The sequence below is a fragment of the Acanthochromis polyacanthus genome, chromosome 5 (genome assembly GCF_021347895.1).
Source record: "Acanthochromis polyacanthus isolate Apoly-LR-REF ecotype Palm Island chromosome 5, KAUST_Apoly_ChrSc, whole genome shotgun sequence".
Taxonomy (NCBI): Eukaryota; Metazoa; Chordata; class Actinopteri; family Pomacentridae; genus Acanthochromis; species Acanthochromis polyacanthus.
The window spans coordinates 18575010-18597213 of NC_067117.1; the positions used below are offsets into that span (position 1 = coordinate 18575010).

At 40.4% G+C, this 22204-nt stretch overlaps 1 protein-coding gene across 1 annotated transcript in view; it reads right to left on the bottom strand.

Annotated features, from left to right (window-relative positions):
- The window catches only part of kif21b (kinesin family member 21B), a 75681-nt gene that overhangs the window by 40135 nt on the left and 13342 nt on the right, over positions 1 to 22204 (bottom strand). Inside the window, 5 exon segments of the mRNA XM_051948174.1 lie at positions 4 to 183; positions 563 to 697; positions 2686 to 2835; positions 3749 to 3931; positions 4907 to 5129. Of these exon segments, the coding sequence (XP_051804134.1) occupies positions 4 to 183; positions 563 to 697; positions 2686 to 2835; positions 3749 to 3931; positions 4907 to 5129 (871 nt within the window).

Genomic DNA, 22204 nt, shown 5'->3' on the forward strand with positions numbered 1-22204 from the left:
CACCAGTCCACAGTTGATTGAGATTCCCTCTCGGGCTCTTTCTCCGGTGGCTCCGGTACGTTTGAGCCTCTCAGAGCCAGCGAGGTCCACAAAGTGAAACTTGGCCATCAGCGTCTCAAACTCCGGCTGGGCGATGGGGCTGGAGTCCACACCGTTCAGCTCTCCGTTCTCGCCTCCTCCGTTCTGTTACCGGGGGTGGACAAAAAAACAAATATACAAATAAGAAGTAGGTTTAGAGGCGGCTGTTGAGTTACAGCCTCTTACTTGAAATGAGCAATTATTTCATCACCTTGATTGCTGCTATGCATGCATTACTAAATTAATAACGTTTTAATTCCATTTTCTCTGTTCCGTATGCATGCTCTATCAAATCTGACTTCTCATGTTCATATCATCATTTTCTGCCTCCTCCCTCTTGCAGCTGACAGATTCCTATTTCAGGAGGAATGATGATGAAATTGTAATAACACCCACCTTGCTCTAGACCTCCTTGCTGTGCTGCTTTTAAAAATTATTTTACCTCTCTCATTTTACAAACCTTCGCTCCACACTCCAATCTCACCATTTGCGGCTGCTGACAGACTCTCATCTGACAGAGGTGGATGGTGAAGATGGCGTGCGAGCGGGAGCTCTGGGCGTTCATCTGGGTGCTGGCTGTGGTCCGGGACAAAGCACCGAGCTTCAGACACTGCAGCAGCTGCACACAATATGGAGGACATGTGGCCACTTTGAGTTTGAGGTTAGGAGCAGAAAACTACAATCGACTCAGAAATAAAAATAAATAACATTTGCAATATTACTTTTCTCAACAGTTAGTGCAATATAAGTGTCTGCACCATGTGTAGCATTTCATATCATGTGCAGTATCTACTTCACTGCCATACTACACCTACTGTGTTCATTTGTATTTGCACTAGTATGTTACTAAGTTGTGTTTCTTTGTCTTTTTTCCCTTTCTTTTAATTTTATTTTTATTCTTATATTGCTTGCTCTGTTTGTATATATATTTATCCCTGTTTCTTTATCTCTATTTTCTTGTTTTTACTCAATTTCTTACATCATTGTTGCACTGTCTGCTCTACATGCCTTTTTTAATTGCCCACTGGGGACAAAAAGTTTTTCTGAATATTTCATATTTTCATTTCTCAGGTACAACATTTCAGTTTCATGTGGAACATTTCATCTTGCAGTCCTTGGCATTAGACTACATGTGCATTATTTCCCTTTCAAGTACAACAATGTCAATGTAGTGTGCAATATTTCATTTTCATCTTTTCACTGTTCTATTCTAGCCTCCTTTTATCTTACTATTGTATGGTACTTTTATCTTACTGCTTTTCTACTTTTTAGACACTCAATTTCTTACATTATGTCATTTTGTTTTACTGCGCAATAACTGACACAAGAATTTCCTTTGGGATGAATAAAGCTATATATTATCTTATGCTCATTTTCTGGTTTCTGAGAATCCATGAAGGTGATAGCCTGCTAACTCAGTTAATGTCAGCATCATCTCTGCTCAGTCAAATGGGACTTTTCTCTTATTTTTCTTTTCACAGTTTAATTTCCCTTTTAATTGCCCTCTCCCTCTGCTGGTGAGTTCCTTCCACCTTCTTATCTCAACCTGCCTCCTTCCTGTCTTCTACCGACTCCATTACTGCCGAATTTCTCTCTCTCCTCCCTCACCCTGTTCTGACGTTTCCTCTGCTCTCTCCCACAGAAGGGCCCATCTGTCTCTGTTTGTCTCTCAGCTGTCTAAATTTTGAGTAATTTCAAGCACAAGTGAAACCTCCCAAATCCAGCCTTTCCTTCCTTCTCTTTCTGCTTCCTACAAAACTCTGCTCACATTCTTGTTTCTACCTCATGACCTATTTGACAAAAAATAAATAAATCAGTAACATCACAAATGTTTTTCTCCAGCCAGTAATTACAGCAACCCTTCCCCCAAAGCTCCACCTGTCTTCTCTGTTAACCTCTTTAGCTGACAGTCCTCGTGCCCCATTGACCCGTCACATCCTCCTTCCTCCTCACTGCCACAGCTGATCAGTTCACGTTCATGTCAGCTATTACTCCTTCCTGATATATTTGTCTGTACACAAGCCAGCCTCTCAAGACAGTGAAACAACATACATCTAATATCAGTACAATGGCATTTATTTTTACATGATTGTTTTACAGTCGGGAAACAAATCAAAGCTTTTATCATCTAAGTTTTGCACATTGCAGTGACTCAAAACGTCTGATGTCCAGCACTCAGGTGTAAACTTATGCGCAAAGGAAAAATTTCACTTTTGTTATTTTGTTCATGCTTTTGCATGAAATTTAGGGCAATGAGAAGACATTACAAACTGCGCGGATTAAGTGTTGCAAATATAAGCTCTAAAAATAGCATTGTGTTGGGTCAACAAAAATAGGCATGCAATTTTATATACATAGTAGAATAAACCAAGAGACTGAATCTGGACTTCTATCTGCATTAGCGATGCAGATATACAGATCAAGATCTAGACAGATACTGATACAGGTGATGATACAGATATAAATACATAAATATATAGATGCAAACAGACACACAGATATACAGATATGGCTTCAATATCCGTTTTAAAGACACAGCTATAGGCATAAATGCATATGTAGATTATGATGCACATACTTTACAAGCAGCCACACACATGGACCCACCTCCTCCTCTGAGTGAACCAGCCTAGAAGTGACTCCAGTGGTGTAGATGCTGCCACTGGCGTCCTCATGGATCTTAATGTTGGATTTCCTGCTCCGACTCTCTGGATCTCTGGCTCCATCGAACAAGTCCAGGATCTCCTCATTATACAACTACAACAAACGCGTATCCCAGCACGTTAGAAAACATTATGCAGTTTCAGCATTATTAGATGCAACACACTCTACTGCTGCATGACTGTTAAAACTATTTAGAGTTGTTAACCTGATTATTTCAGGAATCGATAGTTCACTTTTCTGCAGATTTTGTTTTTTTTTTCCTCACATCAGCGTTTCTTATTTGCGTACAACTCTGTGGCCACGGAGGTCAAGCCAACGACGTCTCAGAAACCACTGAGGGTCCGGGTCACAGAGGTCGGCCGAAAGCTCAGCTGTTCCCACCTCCCTCCAAACACACACTCACACACACATCCATCTGTTTAACATCAACAAAGATAACCTTTTGACCCGAGAACCTACCAAAAACATGCTGGTGACAAGGAGCAGGACAGAGTGAGTAAAGGAATAAAAACAAAGCGGGACTATCCTGTTCTTTTTATTCTATTCTGTGTTTATAATGGGACTTCTATTACCATATTATTATTAAAGTAATCAAATCATACACACACCCACACATACAATAGTAAGCCCCTAAATACAACCAAACATTCGCCTGCCAGACACCCCTGGAGGAAATGATTACTTGTCATATTATCTAATTTCTCCTACACAAGCATCCCTCCCCTCTCTCATCCGTCGCTCTTACCCGTCTAACTCACAGTGATGAGGAATAATGTCAGAGGTAATGGCTAACATTAATCAGGACCAACAAAGCACAAGCAGACATTCCTGCCCATCTGTCTTCAGGTTGTCACGTCCTGTTTGTGGAAGAGGGGGCTGATCCCTGCTTTGTCCCATCTGGTTAGAGTTAATATGGACCAATATCCATCCCAGCACACACACACAGGCAAGGAGGAACGTCAATATGGTGTTATTTAAATAGATCAAATAATAACGTGTCGCCCACCTCCAGGAACTGGGCGCTGACTTTAAACTCCGGCGGCTGGGTGCCGGCCTCCTGGGCTCGAACCTTCCTGTTCTGTATTCCCTCAAACAGCTGGTGAACAGCCCGAGGGATGATGCCCTGCTCCTGCTGAGTCAGGCTCACATCGAAGCCCGTCCCCATGGTGTAGGTCTTCCCCGAGCCCGTCTGGAACACATTTCATCAGCGACAATGATTTACACTCCCAAATATCATCCTGCATTTATGTCCAGTGACCAGTTTACACATGCAGGGACTTGGAGTTAATTCAATCTCAATTAGCAGCTTCTTCATATGTGTGTGTGTGTGCACTGTGTGGTCTTCTGTTTCCATTCTTATGCAATTATTTATTACGTCAGCTAAACCTAATAATTAAATTCCTTCATATTGGCATTCCTGCTGTAACTGTTAGTAACACTTGATGTGAAAAATCACTTCACTTTATTCCACCCACTTCTTCCTGGAGTTTTTTTTTTTTAAGTCTTTGGGGGGTTATCAAAGTTTATACATACACTGCAGAATGTCTACATTTTTATTACTTTCCCCAAAAGCATTACACATACTAACATGGTCAGACTCTTAAAAAAAAGTCGTTTAAAAAATTTAACGACGAAAGTCTCAAGGCAGAATATCAAAGATGGGAACTACTTCAGTATAGTGCGTCTCACCACCCACAACTCAATCTGAGACTTTTAATTCATGTGCTATACTCATTTTGAGTATAGCAAATTCATTAAAAGCAGCTAAAAAGATCTGAAATCAAAGAAACGTGTGATGATGTTTTTCTAAGATGGCCCCAGAGGTCTGGATTAAATGCTCAATGGGACGATCCTGACTGTGGTTTAAAGATGACCGTATGTTCACCATCTGCAAAATTCATCCTAACAGTATAACAGGTTGTGTTTTTCTCTCAGATTTGCTTGCTTTTTTATGCTTTTCCTGTATCTTTTGCACTACAGTTATTAAGCTCAGATGCCAAAATGTATGTAAATTGTCTGTGCAATCATTAGCATCTGTACACACATATATATATATATATATATATAAAACTGGGAATGTATTGGAAAAGGTGCACAGCTCTGTATTATTAACTAATCATTTAAAAAAAAGTCAAATGTAAAGACCAAGGCCTGGCTGTCCTACCTGACCATAAGCGAACACAGTGGCATTGTAGCCCTCGAAGCAGCCCTCGATGAGCTTGTACACACAGGCCTGGTAGATGTGGTGCTGCTCTGAATCGATATCGAACACGAAGTCATAGGTGAATGCTTTGTCCTTTCCCAGGAGGACCTGCGGTTCTCCAGGTGTGACCAGCGTGCACACATGGCAGCCCTCGATCTTCTCCTTGGCCATCTGAGGACGAATCCTGTCAGAAGAGAGAAACACTCAGTGAATGGATAAAATAAATACCTGATCATGAATTTTAAAATGCTTAATGAGTTCTGCCACGCAGCTCAGCAGAAAATAAACAGAGTGACTGAAGCTCAAGTGTTTTAATGTTTTGATGCATCATGCAGATAAAGCGTGACAATCTGATCCGACACAGCAGACACGCTGTAAACAAGAAGTAATGTCAACGTGACAGCAAAGTATGAAAAGCTCATGGAAAGACATCACATCAAAGGCAAAACTTTAAATAATTATCATTTTAAGAAAGATGACCTTCAAATTATCATATGCTTCATTACAGTAAGAAGTTTATTCACAGATGCCTCAGGCAACATAAACCAAACTAATTTGTATTCTGTTGTCTGCTGTTTCTACAATAGTGTCACTTTCAAACATTCACTATAAAACTGGGTTACAAATGGAATCCATTAAATGTTTTTATATAAGTATGTTATGTGTGTTGATGTACAAACACTTTGGTTTTGAAATCCTTTATATGCATCAAATTATACCAAACTGGTAGCTGAGTTCAGCAGCAAACCACATGCATGAAATGCATTTTATTATCGTTCTCCACTGTTATTGTCAATTAAAGGCCTAAAATAACCAAAACAAATGTGTTAAAAAAGGATTATCCCACAATATTAGCTGTGAATTTCTCTAACAACATAAAAGGATCAAAATTTATGCAGCTGAACCAGATATCCTCTCATTTATTCCAAAAATTCTTCTTCCTTGTCAAAACCAGACACCAGTGTTATTCATAATGCAACTTGACTCAATTCACTCGACTACAGATTCTCTAGTAGCTGCTAAAGTAGCCTTGAGCACAGATAAGGAGTAGATGATGGAGGTGACTTTGCACTGAATATCAGCTCCCTCTTGAGCCTCAAAAGAATTTTTCACATGCTGAGTATCTATGAGTAGTACTCAAGCCCTGAAAACAGACTGATGTGTAAAATGAGTTTATTTAGACACCAAATGTTAATGTGACTACAGAAAATAATATTCACATTTAAACATATGCTAGCGGTTATTGCACTATTTGGCAGTCCAATATGGATCGACATATCTTCAGTATGTTTGTGTTACTTTTTCCAGCTGAAGTTGCGCTGATTTTGGAAAAACTAAACACTTTTTTTGAGCGTTTATCAGCTTTGGGAAGTTGGAAGGTCTTTTTGTTATTCCAGCTGTGGCCACAGCTGAATGTCGGTGCTTGCCAGTGTGTGTTTTTTAAATCCTCTGTCTTCCCAAGTTGCAATTTTGACCTAGAAAGCCGCCAGTGGAACTATAAAATCAGGACTGAGGCAGTTGAGGTAATTGTAAAAGATTCACTCAGTAACTGGACATATTTTAACCATCTGAAGATTCAGAATCTATGTGAATCTCGGAAACACTTTAGTCCCCTTATCACTGGACCTTTTATGAACCTAACATGGCTTAGATTTTGCATTTATTTTTCTTTTATTACTGTTTGGAAATTATGTGGTAGCTGCTGGCTATGCAGTGATTTTCCACTCAGGAAAATAATCCCTGATCCTTAAAACTCACTGCAGGGCCATTATGTTACTGTGTCAACAAGTCTAGTATACACACTTCTTTATCATTGTGTTTGTGTTTGGCATTATAACGGTGACACAACACTGCCGCCTTGAAGTCAAACTTTAAATTACAACAGACATCATATTAATATTTGAGAAACTTATGTTATTTCATGAACTATGTCTTCAATGGCTCAATACACAAACAAATATGAACGAAACAGTTTGAAGAACACCAGGGAGTCAAGTGCTAGTTTTAAAAAGGTACTTGATTCATGCAGGATGTGATACAGTTAATGCTCAATGACTAGGTGAAGAATGCTTTGCTATCCTAAAAAAAGCAAAATGCCCCATAAAAAGTTGCATTAAAACTTCCCTTTGACCGACTGGTGAAGCAGAAAGTGAAGCAGACTTTTCCAAATCTGTGATTCAAAAAACTAGCAGGATGTTCACACAACTTTATAGGCCGGAACTAAACAGAAATCCATAACGGATGAACGAGGCTGAGGACCAGTATGGACATTATCACCACACTCGTATATGCTGTTGATTTAGAAAAGCCAGACAATGAGTGAAAAATGAGAAATGTGGCATAAAATGGATAGCTGTGAGAAAACTAATACAAGCAGGGCCACTGATGATGATAAACCAGACAGGCTCGTAAGTCATTATTACGGCTTCTGTTAATCCTCCTGCTGAGGACTCGGGGTTCTGCTGGGTTTTCCATCCTGACAGGTAGTTCACTGCAGTTAATTGCTTTCACCTGACATCCCCGTTGTAAAATAATCCCTGATTAGATGAGTCCAAAAGAAAGCATCCACTACTCCAGAACATCTTTGAACCCGCTGACAGAATGAGGGCCGAGTGTTTAAGTTTGGGATAATTTTAACTTGTTTGCCAGCAGAACGGCAGAAAGCCTCGCAGGCAAGACGGCTGATTAATTTCGATAAAGCTGTTTAAAGACACGCTGTTACGCGCTGGTGCTGCAGTGCCGGTTAATTATGAGAAAACATTATGGTGAAATGTTGCTCTCACATAACGCAACGTACATAAAACAGAAGATCTGTCAGGCTGCATGTTAATCTTGGGCTTTCAGAGGTACAATGTGGACACAGCGGGGAAGTAATCACTTTAAGCTGTGGAAAAAACCATGAGGCAGCAGTATCGAAGCCTGGGTCCACCACTCCACATGCTAACCCCCCCCCCCCAGTTCAATCTTCAGGGGATGCAAATCAACTCCCCCACACAGTAAGACTGCACCAGAGACTCCCTATGGGATGCTGCAACAAAGACACACACACGTACTGTAAAAAAAAAAAAAACATACAAAGCAATAGAAATCCCACCAGCCACATACAGCTGCATTAGGATAGTGGGCACACCACAAAGACACACACAAAGCAACTCCAGAAACAAATGCTGTACAAACACAGTTCAAAAACAACCTACTGTACTATCTTCAATTCACACATGGTTCCTCTCAAGCACGCATTAAGTACCACACCCACCACTAACACTCGCAGTAAATCCCTTCACCGCACGCTGTTATAGTGCTGCAGACAGAAACGCACACAGAGCCAACTACGGCCTTTTTTGGCCCTCTTTCAGGCCTTGAGGCATCACTGAGGAGAGTCTTCCAGGAAGGAATTAAATATATTAGAATGGTCCGATTCAGCAGCAGCGGCAGCAGCATCCAGACAACCCCACGACAAAGAGTGTGACTTTGAAAGCAGCGTGCAGACAGATGAGCTCCTTTTATTACTGGATGTGACCTTGACAGGAAGGTTAATGTACCGGTACCTCAAAGCACAGATCTTTCTTTAAGCCAATTATTAACATGAAGTGGATACGACAGAGGAGGAGCACAATGGAGTGAACAGCAACAGGAAAGAGTGTGTGTGTGTGTGTATGTGTGTGTGTGTCGCAGCTGTGTCATAAAATTGGAAAAGGGTTGGAAGTGATTCTTCTCTCCTCTTCTCTTTGTTTACACTCAGTTCTATCAGTCTTTTGTGTGCAATATTTATAGGTCAGAATTAGAAAGAAAGAAAGAAAGAAAGAAAGAAAGAAAGAAAGAAAGAAAGAAAGAAGAAAGAAAGAAAGAAAGAAAGAAAGAAAGAAAGAAAGAAAGAAAGAAAGAAAGAAAGAAAGAAAGAAAGAAAGAAAGAAAGAAAGAAAGAAAGAAAGAAAGAATTCCTATTACAGCAAGGATTGGCAGTGGGTCAAGCACGCTGGGAATTGAGGCATTACATCCATTTACTCAAACCTCTGGCTCTCAGACACCACATTCTGCAATCTTCAGTCCTTCACCCATTAAGATAATTAACTTTTCATCATTATTTAAAAGAGAAAGTCCCAACAATACCGTTTTCTGCACACAGTGAATGTATTTCTGCCTCTGCCTCACATCAACTGACCACTGGCCGACCAGAGACGTCTCTAATGAGCATATCAGGATTTGTCTATGTGGATATTCATTCATTTATTTCTGAAAATTAATACTCGGTGTTGAAAAAAGCAACACTACCACAGAGCTTTCATGCTGCATGAGAGACAGGAGCCACACAATGCCAGTTTAATGGTGACAAACTAATATTTCAGGAACAATGATCGCAGAGAGTTTCACAATCCAACTTTGTCGCAGAGAGACCGATTTGAACTTTGAGCACTCTTGAAAGCCTTGTTTGGAAATACTTTGGATTTGGGTCAGTAGATGGTAAAATTGAGGAAATCTGAGATAAAGCTGTGTGTAAGCTACTACTCCAGCAACTAGCGACCTCAAAATATGCACTGAAATGATCATGAGTTAGGTTGCTTTAGTGCCTTGTTATGAATATAATGTGCAAAAAATAGACATTCAAATGGTTCAAACCTTTGGATTTTTAATTTCAGAGCGAATAGTAGAACATAATTTTGGGGCAATTCCAATAGCGCTACACCAGCTATGTTGTAATGTGCAGAAGCTGAAGAATCTGAAACAGAAATCCATGTGAACACTGGTGACACCAACAAGTCAGAGTTTTATGAATCAGTCTACGGTTTATACATGTATGGATAAAGTACATTTGCAACTGTAAAGAGCAGAGCATACTGCTTTAGTGGTTGAGGACACCTTAAATCTCTGTAAATTCAGCCCACATGGTGACACGTGGACCTCTTTATGAAGAAACAGGTTTTTGGATCCATGTCTAAAATATTCAGAGCAGTGGCCCAGCTCATGTTCAATAACGGCCTTGTTCTTTTTTTCACTATTTTTCCCCCCATATTGGTATTGCTGTGCCAATCTGGGCAGAAAAGTGACCTAACTGCTTTTTGAATTTGCCTGCTTTGGGTTTTACCTTTTTGCTCTTGATGTGAAGCTTATTTTTAATAATTATTGATGACTTATTGGTTTGTAGGTGAGCTGGTGTGCTTGAGCGCAGTGAGTGGGGAGGGGCATGTGGAGGAAGTGGTGGCGACTTTCAAGATCTTCATAGGAAGACTTACATCAAGCTATTTTAAGGCAGGAAGGGATTATTTTCACTGAAAAAAAAAAATCTAACAATGATGCACAGAGATGATTTTTCAGGGCTTAAATCAACAGCTAGAGAGGAGCTATTGCACGGGCTGCAATCCTAAAACAAGCATAAACACTTCTTCTGAGAGGTTGGTCTATATCTCCCTCCATCATCACACAGAAGGAATAAAAGCCACTAAAAAAAGAACAGTGTGGCTGAATTCAGGAAGCTTTACTGTGCACATGAGAATATTCGCATCTGAGACGCACAACCACAGCGCACATGTACACATACATAAATACAAAGAGACACAAAACCAACAATGACAGCCTGCCTGGGATCCACAGGGAGAAGAAGGAGCAGAAGTAGTAACAGCTCTCGATGATCAATCCACACCCAGACACACACACCATCTCACTGTGGCTCAGCTGGATGAGCCGTTAAGCCAGCCGCACCAACAAAAGACGGGATCCATACCATCGATCGGAAGAGCAAACGTCTCTCACACGCACGCACACAAGGATCCAGACCGACACCACACACCCGATAGAGGACCTTTAACAGCTAAAAATAGCCCCATAACGCCACAATTAAATGTCTGAATGAGACGAGGCGTGAAGAGAAACACAGAGAAGCAGATTGCGGATCCCTGATGCGGCAAATTAAAGCGTCTATCTCTTATCATCTTTACACACTAATAGGAAAATGGTTCAAATACCCCAGGGAGTAAACAAAGTCGCTCAAAGAAAGACACACGCACACACACACACACACACACACCTGCACATTTGACACAAACCTAATCATACACGGACTAATGTGAAGGTGAACATGATTGTGAGGATGATCTCTTTACTCTTCGCCCTAACGTCTTGTTAGAAACACCAAACCCAATTCTGTCAAACACACAAACAAACACACACACAGAGTCAGAAACTCATTATCCACAAGCTCTGAGGGAATTCACTTATTACAATAATTATCCAACCACATAGTGCTAATTAGAACCAGCAAAAGAAATGCAAACAAGCACAGACTATCTGCAATATTAAACCTTGATAGCAACAGAATTCACTGAGACGCGACCTGAGATTGAAGCTAATCTGCAGCATGAGGGAGGCAGAAGACTTCTTAGAATACTGAACTGTGTCTGCCCGACCTCTCTGACATTTAAAGCTTTTCTCATCAGATCTCTACATTTGAATGGAATAAGGTTTTAGATTTCTTGGATTTCTGTGACTTTGAAGCAAACTGAAAAAGGGGCCTCTGAAATTTGACACGTCAGCATGTAATGTCCCGGTATTGTCACAGGTATTGAGCAGGAGTGATTAATAAATGGACTTAATATAAAACAGGTGCATTCAGTGCAAAAACACATTTTGTTTTTGTGAGTTTGTACAGTGTGGCAAAAGCGAACATTATTCTCTCACAACCCGTCCTTCCAGACACACATTGTCAGTATGTGCTGAGGCCTCATCTTTAGACCTTTGACATTTGGAAAGAAGCTGCCTACAGCTGCCATTAAAGGCCTGAGGGACTCCATCATTCAGAAATCCAGCTCGCGTGACACAACAGAACATAAGCGCTGCTGCTTCAGTGATAAATGGTGCCATCATTTTATCGCAAGTAAAGATGGAGGGAGAAAATGACGGGCTTATTAGATCAGGAAGAGATCAGTGGAGGGTGGAAATGGTGACGCTGAATTTGCTTTTTGTTCGCAGATCTTGTTGGTATAGCTAATAAACTTCAACACTCTGAAATGTGTGTTGCATAGAGCAGAACTAGTTTCATGATCTAATTCAGGAAATCAGAAAAAAATGAAAATTGAGGACTGTATTTTAGGTAGGTAAACAATAACGGATAAGTTCACTGGCATTGATTGTAAAATGAAATAAAAAAATTTGACAACTCAAGGAAAAAACCTACAATTTCAAGAACAAAATAAAATATTTATACAAAAAGTTGCATTGTTAAAAGAAAAATGTCTAATATTGCGAAAAATGCATACAAATACAAACATTCATGTTATTAAATGGTAATGTAAGAAAAAATTTGTAGTATTGCAAGTTAACTTGAGCCTGTATTATGTCGCTGATGCTGTCATTTTAGGGGAAAAACTTTGCTTTGTCATGCTGCATCTTTTCCCAATATCAATCAATTAAAGAATATTTTACTACTTTACAATCTACACTCTCACACACATGCTTACACACCAGTCATAGTCCGGTTCCTTGTTGTTTTTTGTTTTCCCTTTCTTTGGCACACTTTAGGAGGGTCCAGTTTCCTTGGGAACAGCACAAACCGCTCAGACTCCTAATGTGCAAAGGCTGCGTGTGTGATCATGTCTGTGTTTATACCAGTCTAACATAATGCTACTCTGGGGGTCTTCAAACTTGCAAATGCTAATGTCCTGTGACACCTAATTATACAGTAATCTTCACCTGAAATTCAACTGCTGACCCGTTACGCAATTACAATCCAGAAAATAGCCTGGACCAAATGCCAAGTCGGTTACCAACAAGGAGGGAGTCCCAATAAAATCGGGCCTCTGTGATCGCTGCCAGTGACAGCGAGTGCCAGAAATGCCTGTGTGTGTGTGTGTGTGTACCATTGTGTGAATGCATGTGTATGTTCATGCTCAGTCAACCTTCAAGAACAGGCCGCTGATGGCCAAAGAGCTCATTTCCCTAATGTAAACACTTCAGCAGAGGCACAGCACACACAGACACACACTCATAAAGAGACAGAGTTAATCGTATTCACTGGAGCTGAGAGTGTTTCAGAGCTCTGTTGTCTGTCCTCTGGCTCACAGCCAGCAGAGGAAGCCACTCTGCATTAACACCCTGCAATCCTTTAACACTGTCCATCTTTCCAGAGGACAACATCTACTCTCATCAGATTTCCTAATCAAAACCTATTCAACCAACAGCTTACTTCCATTATTACCTCTCTTGCCTTTTTTTTAAAACTTTTGATCTTTTTAACTTCATGTTCACTGCAAAGTGTCTCCTGGCTCTTCTTTTGTTTCACTGTCCTCATCCTCGCACCTCTGCCCGTTATGAGCCCGCCCTCACTTTGTTGCCAATGAAAACAGACGACCAGGACAAAAAGCTTGAATGGCAGAAGCAATGGAAGGGCCTTGTTCCATTTCCTTTTTCTCCTCATAACAGGAGAAACTAATGTGGACTTTTCCTCACTGCCTCCCTTCCTGTCCCTCTGCCTCTGCCTCTCCTGTTCTTTCTACCAATCATATGTCGCCTTTCTAATGGAAAAACACACATCTAACACTTAACAATCCTTAGCAGTTGTTTTAAATACACACAGTCGCCCCCCTCCTCCCACCACACAGCAGATCCAATAACTGTTGACAGACAACTTAACAGCCAGTCTGCCATCCAGGGAAGGTTATGTTGACAGGCAGAGAATAGAAGCTCTACAGGTGGTTAACTGTACTGAAAAGACACTAATCAGTATTTAAGGACAGAAAAATGTGTTTAAACGGTAAATTATGCATCAGGAGGCGGTTGATTAGGATTGATTTTGTGTTTTTAGAGATCGAGTTTTACAAATAAAGAGTGCTGATGTAAGATCTTCCCATTCACAGAGCTCACTGCTGACCTGCTCACAAAGTCCTGACTGATGAGGACAATAACTTCATCCTCCCCACCGGGACAGACACTGAGGATCACACACAAGCATTGTCCTTAAGGTCACATAAATATGAATGTCTGAAGCTGATGAATGCATCCAAGCAGAACTGTGCTAATGTCAGTGTGTCTGCATACGAAAGGCTGATTTACAAAAGCCAAAAAAATAGTGTCAACAACAGCATAAAAGCCGCACTTACTTTAACGGCCATTTTTTGTGGTGTGTGCATGTAGCCTGTTACTGCTGCCCTTGCTGGTTTTTCTCAGTTTTTTGACTTAAATCACTAGGCTACTGCAGCTGTCCTCGTCTTTCTGCTGTATAATTTTACAATCTCTGCAATCTTGAAAAACTGCCATAAAGTAATTTACCTGTAGGACATGTTTTATTCTGTTTCAGATTAGCATTAAAACTGCACTTATCATTACAAGTAAAATGCCGACCTGTAATGTTGGATAAAGGAGGGTCGTAGAGACAAACCCACAGCTGTTTTCAGTGAAAGGCTCCCATAAATCCTCTGTACACGACTTTCCTTCACCACAGGTAGCATCTTGCTGATGAACACAGCAGAGTATTTAACAGCTAAAAAGCCACATATTTCCATCTGAGTTGATGCAGTCCAAAACAGAACTAATAGAAGGATGGCTACAGGGTCTGAGGTTTAAACAAACAATTGCTTGCTAACACGTTCAACATGGTAACTTAAAAGGACGCCATGTCAAAGCTATGCAGGTCCAGCTTGTTGCACTGACCGATCATATCAATCAAATGCAGCTCGAAGTATTGTAAGATTATGCATATTAATATCTAAATGGAATTAAATGTGCTTCATCTCAACATAAAATTCTTGAACAATCATGAAAATAAACTCTACTCAGATAACAGACTTCATATATAAAGATGCAATACGACATGTGACACAAATAATGGGAAAAAAATAGGAGCAAATATAAAGCAAAGACAAACTTTAATGTAAGAACTACATGAATAAAATGACTGCAAGTAGTATTTCATAAAGATAAGCTTTGTCTAAAAAGTGAACTTTCATTCCCGTGCCCTCAGGGAGACTCCTGAACTAATATGAACTAAATGTAGCATCACCACTGCTGATAGTCTTGCCCAACAAGACTTAATATAAGAGTCAGTGATACGCTGCAGTAATACGTTAGAAAAAGAAAGCAAGGCTGATCTGAAAATAATGAAAAGCTTGTTAGTAATTACTTCCACATCTTACAGGTAGACACACATTTGCATGAAAACTGAACACTTCTCTGACGACGCTGGCAGAAAAAACTTGCTAACGTGAGATTGTGTTGGTATAAATGGACTCCTAGCTGTAACTGTGTCTGCATCCTAAAACCTAATGTCCTGCTGATGCCCTGTTCCCTCCTCTGTCCTCCACACATATGGTCGATGAGGCTCAACATCCCCCGTTGTCATCCCACTCATTAATAACCACTGAGCAGACAGACGAGTGTAAAAACCTGTCGTCGTATCCTACAGCCATGGCCATAAGTTTGGACACAAGTACCATGACGCTTGTGAATCTTAGAAAATACCACAAAATTGTCACTTACAATATACAGCCATGGCCATAAGTTTGGACACAGCATGACTTATGTCTGTTTTGATGTCTATTACAGAACATAAGTATATTGTAAGTGACAATTTTGTGGTATTTTCTAAGATTCACAAGCGTCATGGTACTTGTGTCCAAACTTATGGCCATGGCTGTATCTGCTACTCTGCCTCGTTCACACACTTCATTTGCTTTGTATGAGTGATGGTTACAGAAGGTGCTCCTGCTATGAGCACTGAACAGTGAAGCAGCAGTGTGTGTCTGTAATGTTGCCTAACAACTAATCACTGGTGCAAACAAGAGAGGCAGGAATAGTCAGAAGCAAGTAAAAATCTACTTCTTTGTGTAAGTGTCAGTGATGTCACCCTCCACTTTGAAATGGTCAGTGTTGCTTCGTTCATTGTGTGGATTGATTTATGTTCACGGTTTGACAATAAAGGCGGCTTTCAAACTCATCTGCTGACAGTTTGTGTGCTCATCTAAAATCTGAAGCTGCAGGATTGCAAATGTAGACACATAATAAGATCTTCTGACTAGATAATTCAATATTTCTATGCAAAACCATACCAGGCACCAATTATTATTTAAAGAAGGGGATTCTTTACATATCTTCAACCATGCCTGCAGGGGATCATTAAGTGAATGGATGCCTGCCTCATGATTTTACCTACTGAACTCCTGAACTGTTGCATAAAAATTCCATGAAAACCTTTAAGATGAAGTGGTGCAATGTACTATACGGCAAGCAGCACAGCGATGTCGAAGTCAACTTTATTTATTCTTCCAAAGACCATTTAATGTGGTGAAAGGTGTTGCCCTCTAATTCCAGGCCTGTCCATGCCTGTCCGTGGTAGCCCATCGGTATTCTGCACCGCCTCGGGATGCATCCCTGCCGATTTCTCTGCACCACAGTCCCACCACACTATCAGCTGCTTGGGTGTTGCCTCCACATACACACCACCGGCCTGGATTGCTCGTAAACCCTAAAAGCACTTTGCTATAAAATACTGCACATCCATTTATCAGCAAGTCACTAAAATCGATCTTGAAACAATCGTGAATATAAAACCGCTCCTTGAACTGCTGCCAAGCTCAAAGCTTTGCATAATTATTTGCATACTGTGCTGTATGTCCAGCTCTACATGAAAAAGTATTTAAAGGATTTCCTTTGGGACTCTCCAAAGTTACTGTACTTCAATATATTTAGGATAATTAATTCAATATAACTGAAGAGAATTTTTAAAGATCCATTCTGGTAAAAAAAAAAAAAGCCATTTTCTACCTTGTTAGCGTCCTCATGTGGGTTTTTAAATATGCTGGAAGACATATAATAAGTGATTGGCAGAGTATTTCTACCTTAAAACTGCCCATGTGATGACACTCAAAGATTCAAATATCCAGTCAGCTTCATATTGAACAAACTTCATAAAATAATCCTCTCTATGTTCAGGGTGGGACCGTTTAAAACATTATTCTTCCTTCGAATTGGTTTCTGGTTCTAACATGTATGGCTGAATTACAGCGGGCATTGTGTAGTTCAGACTAGTTTCACAGTGAGGAGAAGTAATTTTGATACACAGAGATGAGTTTAGCTTTAGGGGCTTAATAAACAGCCAGAGAGAGACTTCAAAAGCAAAAAATATCTTTTCCTAGTTACTACTACTCTGTTGGCCTGAGGAGGCTGCGCTCACAAACTATCTCTATGGAACACACCGCATGTAAGGAGATAAAACCAAGTTAGCATTACAGCTACTTTACATGCAACCAAATCACATGGAACACCAGCATCCCTTTTTTTAAAGTAATGAAACACCAAAGTTCCTCTTATTTAACTTCTGTTTAACCAAACACAAAAGGATGGCACGACTATCGGGTTTCCAATCTCTTAAACACACACGCGCAACCAAACACACACACAACACCTGACAGAACCTAACAATTGCAGTCTTGTTGCATTATTTAGTTATCCAAACTGTCTTTCCTTTTCTGAAAGAGATTAAGCAGCCTGATAGAGATTACATAAACAGGAGCACAGTGTCTCCATCTGGTTCTGTTCTGTTCTGTTTGCTTGTACCGTACTTCCGATTAGTGCTTCGTCATTGTCAGAGTTCAGATTAGGATTAACCCAAATGACACAGCTGTGTGCACGCCACAGAAATGGACATAGCGGGATTTAAAGGTATGAAAATCTATCTTTTAACTGCTTTTCTTTTCGCTAGGTGAGAGAAAGAGGATGGAGCTGCAAAATATAAGCATCAAAACCATTCATGGAAAGTATGAAGGTGAACATTCCTTGAACGCATTTTATTCACACAATGAAACATAATCCTGAAAATCTGCAATTTCCAAGATTAAAATGAATCGCAAAACGGTCATCTGAACTAAGTGTCTACTGAGTGTGTTTGTGTGTCCTCTCTCTTTGACTTGACAAACCCAGCTGCCTCTTATCACTGAGTATGTGACCACGTCCAGGTCATGTTTCCATAGCAACCGGAAAAAGATAACTCTATGCAGATACTCATACAGAAGTTTACCAGTGTGAGGAAAACAAGTTTCCTTAAAAACAAGGAAATACAAGCCCTTTTCCTCTCCTTTCCTCTTTGCAAGCTTCAATGTCTCACTGGAAGTCACCCAATTTATTCTTTTAAATACTTTTGTGGAATTTTTGAGGAGACGTCTCGAATCTGTACTTTAGGTCAGCAGGATTATAATTTGAATTTCTGCAAGCATCGTGTGTGAACATAAGTCGAGCCTGGAAGTTTCGTTGTTATGTGAACTTAGTTGACATTTCGACCTGTTTTTACTCCTTTGTGAAAAGTTTTTTGCAAGTCTTTGCAAGTTGAAGGTGTCCTGGCAACTTGCGATAGCAGCCTTTGTCACATTGTTCACCTGATACAAAGCAGCTGAAAAGCAGTCGAGGTGGAGCTGATTAACGCTCTTTGAGCCATTTATCTCTCTGTTGCTCTCTCACTGTATCTGCCACTTTCTTGTTAAACTATTTTAAAAGAGTCAAACACATAAAAAGATGAGGGGAGCAAGAGAAAGGGAGAATGAGAACAAGAGAAGGGGGATGAAACGGTAATTCATGGAGACTGTCGCATGTTTGACATGAAAAGCCCTGAGAACTCAGGAAATTGCCTCGGCCTATTTTGGGTTAGGAGCTGTGGGCATATCAGTGACTGGGATGAAATGGGAGAGGTCCCGAGGTGCAGCAATGGACGGAGGGGAGGCAGACCACTGGCTGCGAAGGTCAAAACAAAATGAATAGCAAACCAGGATGGATGAGAAACGAAGAATGGAAGTACATGCATTTCAAGGTCAGCTGGTCAGTGGGGGTTCCAAATGATCTGTGAGGTTGTGGCAGTCACAAAATACTGATATTTGATTTAACTTATACTGAACATGCACTCAAAAAGGTTTTTTCATCATAAAAATAAAAAGAGTTTGAATTGAACTGATTGACGTACATGCAATGGGTTTAATAACTTCCAAGAGGAAAAATATTACCTGTCCTCTCATTTGAAACTGCATTTTACTCACAGAAATAAAAAGACTAAGCCTGCAACCACCCTAGCAATCATACCGATTTAAAATACCGCATTAAAAAGAAAACATTTTAGCACCACTTCAGGAATATCCTCTGTGCAAACCAACACACCTGAAAACACATATCAGATGACCGTTCATGGACAATGGTCCTAGTAACATACATACAAACATAAAGCAGGGCTTTGGTTGCTTAGTTGTAGAAAATGTTACAGAGGAAAAACACTGATGGCTTAAAGTAAGACCAGGGATTTCCTTGACTATACAAGAGCTGCCAGAGTTGACAAAAAGGTTACTAGCCATGTTGAATTAAAGGTCCCATATAAAGAAAACATATTGTTCTTGTGTTTTGTGGTTGCTATGAAATTGGAGGTGTAAAATAAAGGCTGTTCAGAAATAAAGATGTTTGTTTGCCATCCTTATATCCCATCAACAAATAGCTCGCCTCAAAGTTTTACAAGTAAAAGCTTGTGAGCAAGTTGAGTGGCCATCTTCCTGAAGGGTACGGCAACAGCAGCAGCAGCTCACTGCTTGTCAGTGCAAAATATTTAGAAGTTATTTAGTCTATTTAGAACAGCCCTAAAATGAGGAGTTATGCAGTTCTGGTAAAATTAACCACGGTTTCAGTATTTCAAACTGAACAACTCTAAGATGCACTGTGGGGAGATGTGGGACTTTGATTAACTTGCAACAAAGGGGCACAATATGGCACTTTCAATGTCTAGTAGTAAAGACTGAGGGCTTAGTTTTGTTACAAAAACCTGTCATGTGATAGAATTGTGACGAATCAGCAAGTAACATGAAGCGACAGGACCAATCAGAAAGCAAACACTGGAGTCTGCCTCCTGTTTCCAAAACTCTCAGTTTCTGTTTGTCCAGACTAAAGTCGAAATAGCGCAGTCCCTCAGGTGTGAACATAGCCTATAGTGAACAGTCTATGCAGGGCTCTACTCAGCGACAGTGTTGCTTTGAGTTAAACGATAACCTTAGCATGTAATAATACTTCAGACGTCTGCAGCATCGATCATCTAAGTGTATATTAACAGTAGGCTCAAAACACAAAGTGTAGGTTATCTGAGCCTGATGGATATATGGGGAGTTTCACTGGGATTTGATAAAAAAAAAAACAAACAAGACATTGGCCCAGTTGAAGCTTTGATCGTCTACACTATGGAAAAAAAATAAGACATTGTTACCATGTGTCTACTGGGGAGCAAGAATCTGTACTCCAAGTTTCATAGCAATCCATTAGCATTTCACTGCTCGCCATGTAGTTGTGACAAAAGATGCAGAACACGTCCAGTGATCATCATCATAATTATTTCACAGCCAATCACTTTTGTTTAATAAGCAGTAGGAATTTGGACATTTATTGACACAATCTGTATGATTATCTGAAGAGTTAATCCACAATATATGACCAGATTGCCCACCCCTCGTGCATTAAACCAACACTAATAAACATCCTCTGGCATCTTGAAGCTTTCATTAAACAGCCTATTCATCAAAGCAACTTCCGGCTTATTAAAGAAAGATGCGAGCACAGTGCAGCAGAAAGATTTTTATTATTGAGCTACTGTAGGCATTTCTGTCCTGTTGTCCATTTAATCAGCCCTCCCATTGATTTTCTGGATCAGCTGTCTGCAGCGATTCCACACATAAACCCATCAACTGTCTCGCTACCTCCGATCGACGTCCTCATCTCTCCGTCCTCCTGCTACTCTGTCCATCACAATCTATCCAAGACACCTTTCCCATAATGTCAGTGCAATGCTCTCATGGTAATCAGTGAAATGTCTGTGCATGAGCGTAATGACAACACACCCTCTGCCATAATGGGTTATGGAAGCAGGCCATTCACTACAAAATCTGTCTCTCGCCTCGGCCTCCAATCCTCCACATGGGCCCGACATCACAGCAGGATAACCGGCCGGTAGCCAAACACACACAGACACACACAGAACCAGACACACTTGCATTCAGAATTTCATCTGCTGGTCCAACACTCTCCCAGGGGGATGGCAAAAATAAGCAACGGCCACCTGACTGTGTCTTCTCCAAGGCAAGGTGAGGTCACAGTAACGATGACTGGCATGAGTTGGCATCAATTAAAAGTGAATGAAGGGTGAGAAATGCAATTTTGTTAGATTTAACCATGGCCTCTCATTTAGGACAAAAAAAAAAAAAAAGAAGAGTGAACACAAAGGCAGCGGGGTTCTGAAGGTAAGTGGTCGGCTCAGGTGGCAGCACCAGAGGAGAAAGCACTAATAAGGACCACTTGGACAAACGGAGGCAGCGATGCATGAAATAAATCCATGGGAAAGCTGACCAAGGGTGGAATAAGTAGATGGGAAAGTGCAGAAAAGGGTTGCGCCTTATAGAGAAGCATTCGTGGGCTTGTGTCGAGGAAGTGGGACAGTGGTCACAGGAGGCTGGCGCTGGGCGTGGACAGCTGGCTCGCCCAGGTGGTAGCAGGCTGGAAGTGGCGTCTGTCTTGCCATCCTGATATGCATGAGCCGATTCTCATGGAGCAAATCTAAGCTTCAACAAGCCCAGGGAGCTGATTCTAGATGTGAAAAAAATCTGTATTTCTCATCGCCATTATGAAATTGTCTTTATGAGGCGGCTCAAAAATCTCTGGCTGCACCTTATCTCAAGTACGAGTGATTTTAATGAGATGGAGCAACGAAGAATAGAATACAGACTTCGATTTGAGAACAAGAGAGCACTGCAGGAATAGTATTCTCAGGATCAGCAGATACCTGAAGCTGAGGTTTATAAATTGGAACTGTAGGGGAAAAGAAAGTCTATTTTACCTATGAAACAAAAATGTCCAACTTTCACTAATTTCAGTCTCTAAAATGTGAAACAACACTGATTTAGTCTCTTTTATATAATTTGTTAATACAATATCTTTTGGTTTGGGCTTTGCAAAAATCTTGCCTATGGCACTGCAGCTTTTGATATTATACAGACTAAATGATGGATCAATTGGAAAAAGGTACAGTGCAGTTAAATATATATATATATATATATATATATGTTATTGATTCACTTATATGCCACAGTTTGATTAACTTCAAAGAGGACACATACCACTTGTCACTCTCTTTTCAAACAGTATTTTACTTATAGAAATAAAAAGACTAAGTCTATAAACACACTAATAATCATATTCATTTAAAATACTATATTGAAATGAAAACATTTTAGCCATGCATCAGATACATCTTCTGTGCGTTCTGAC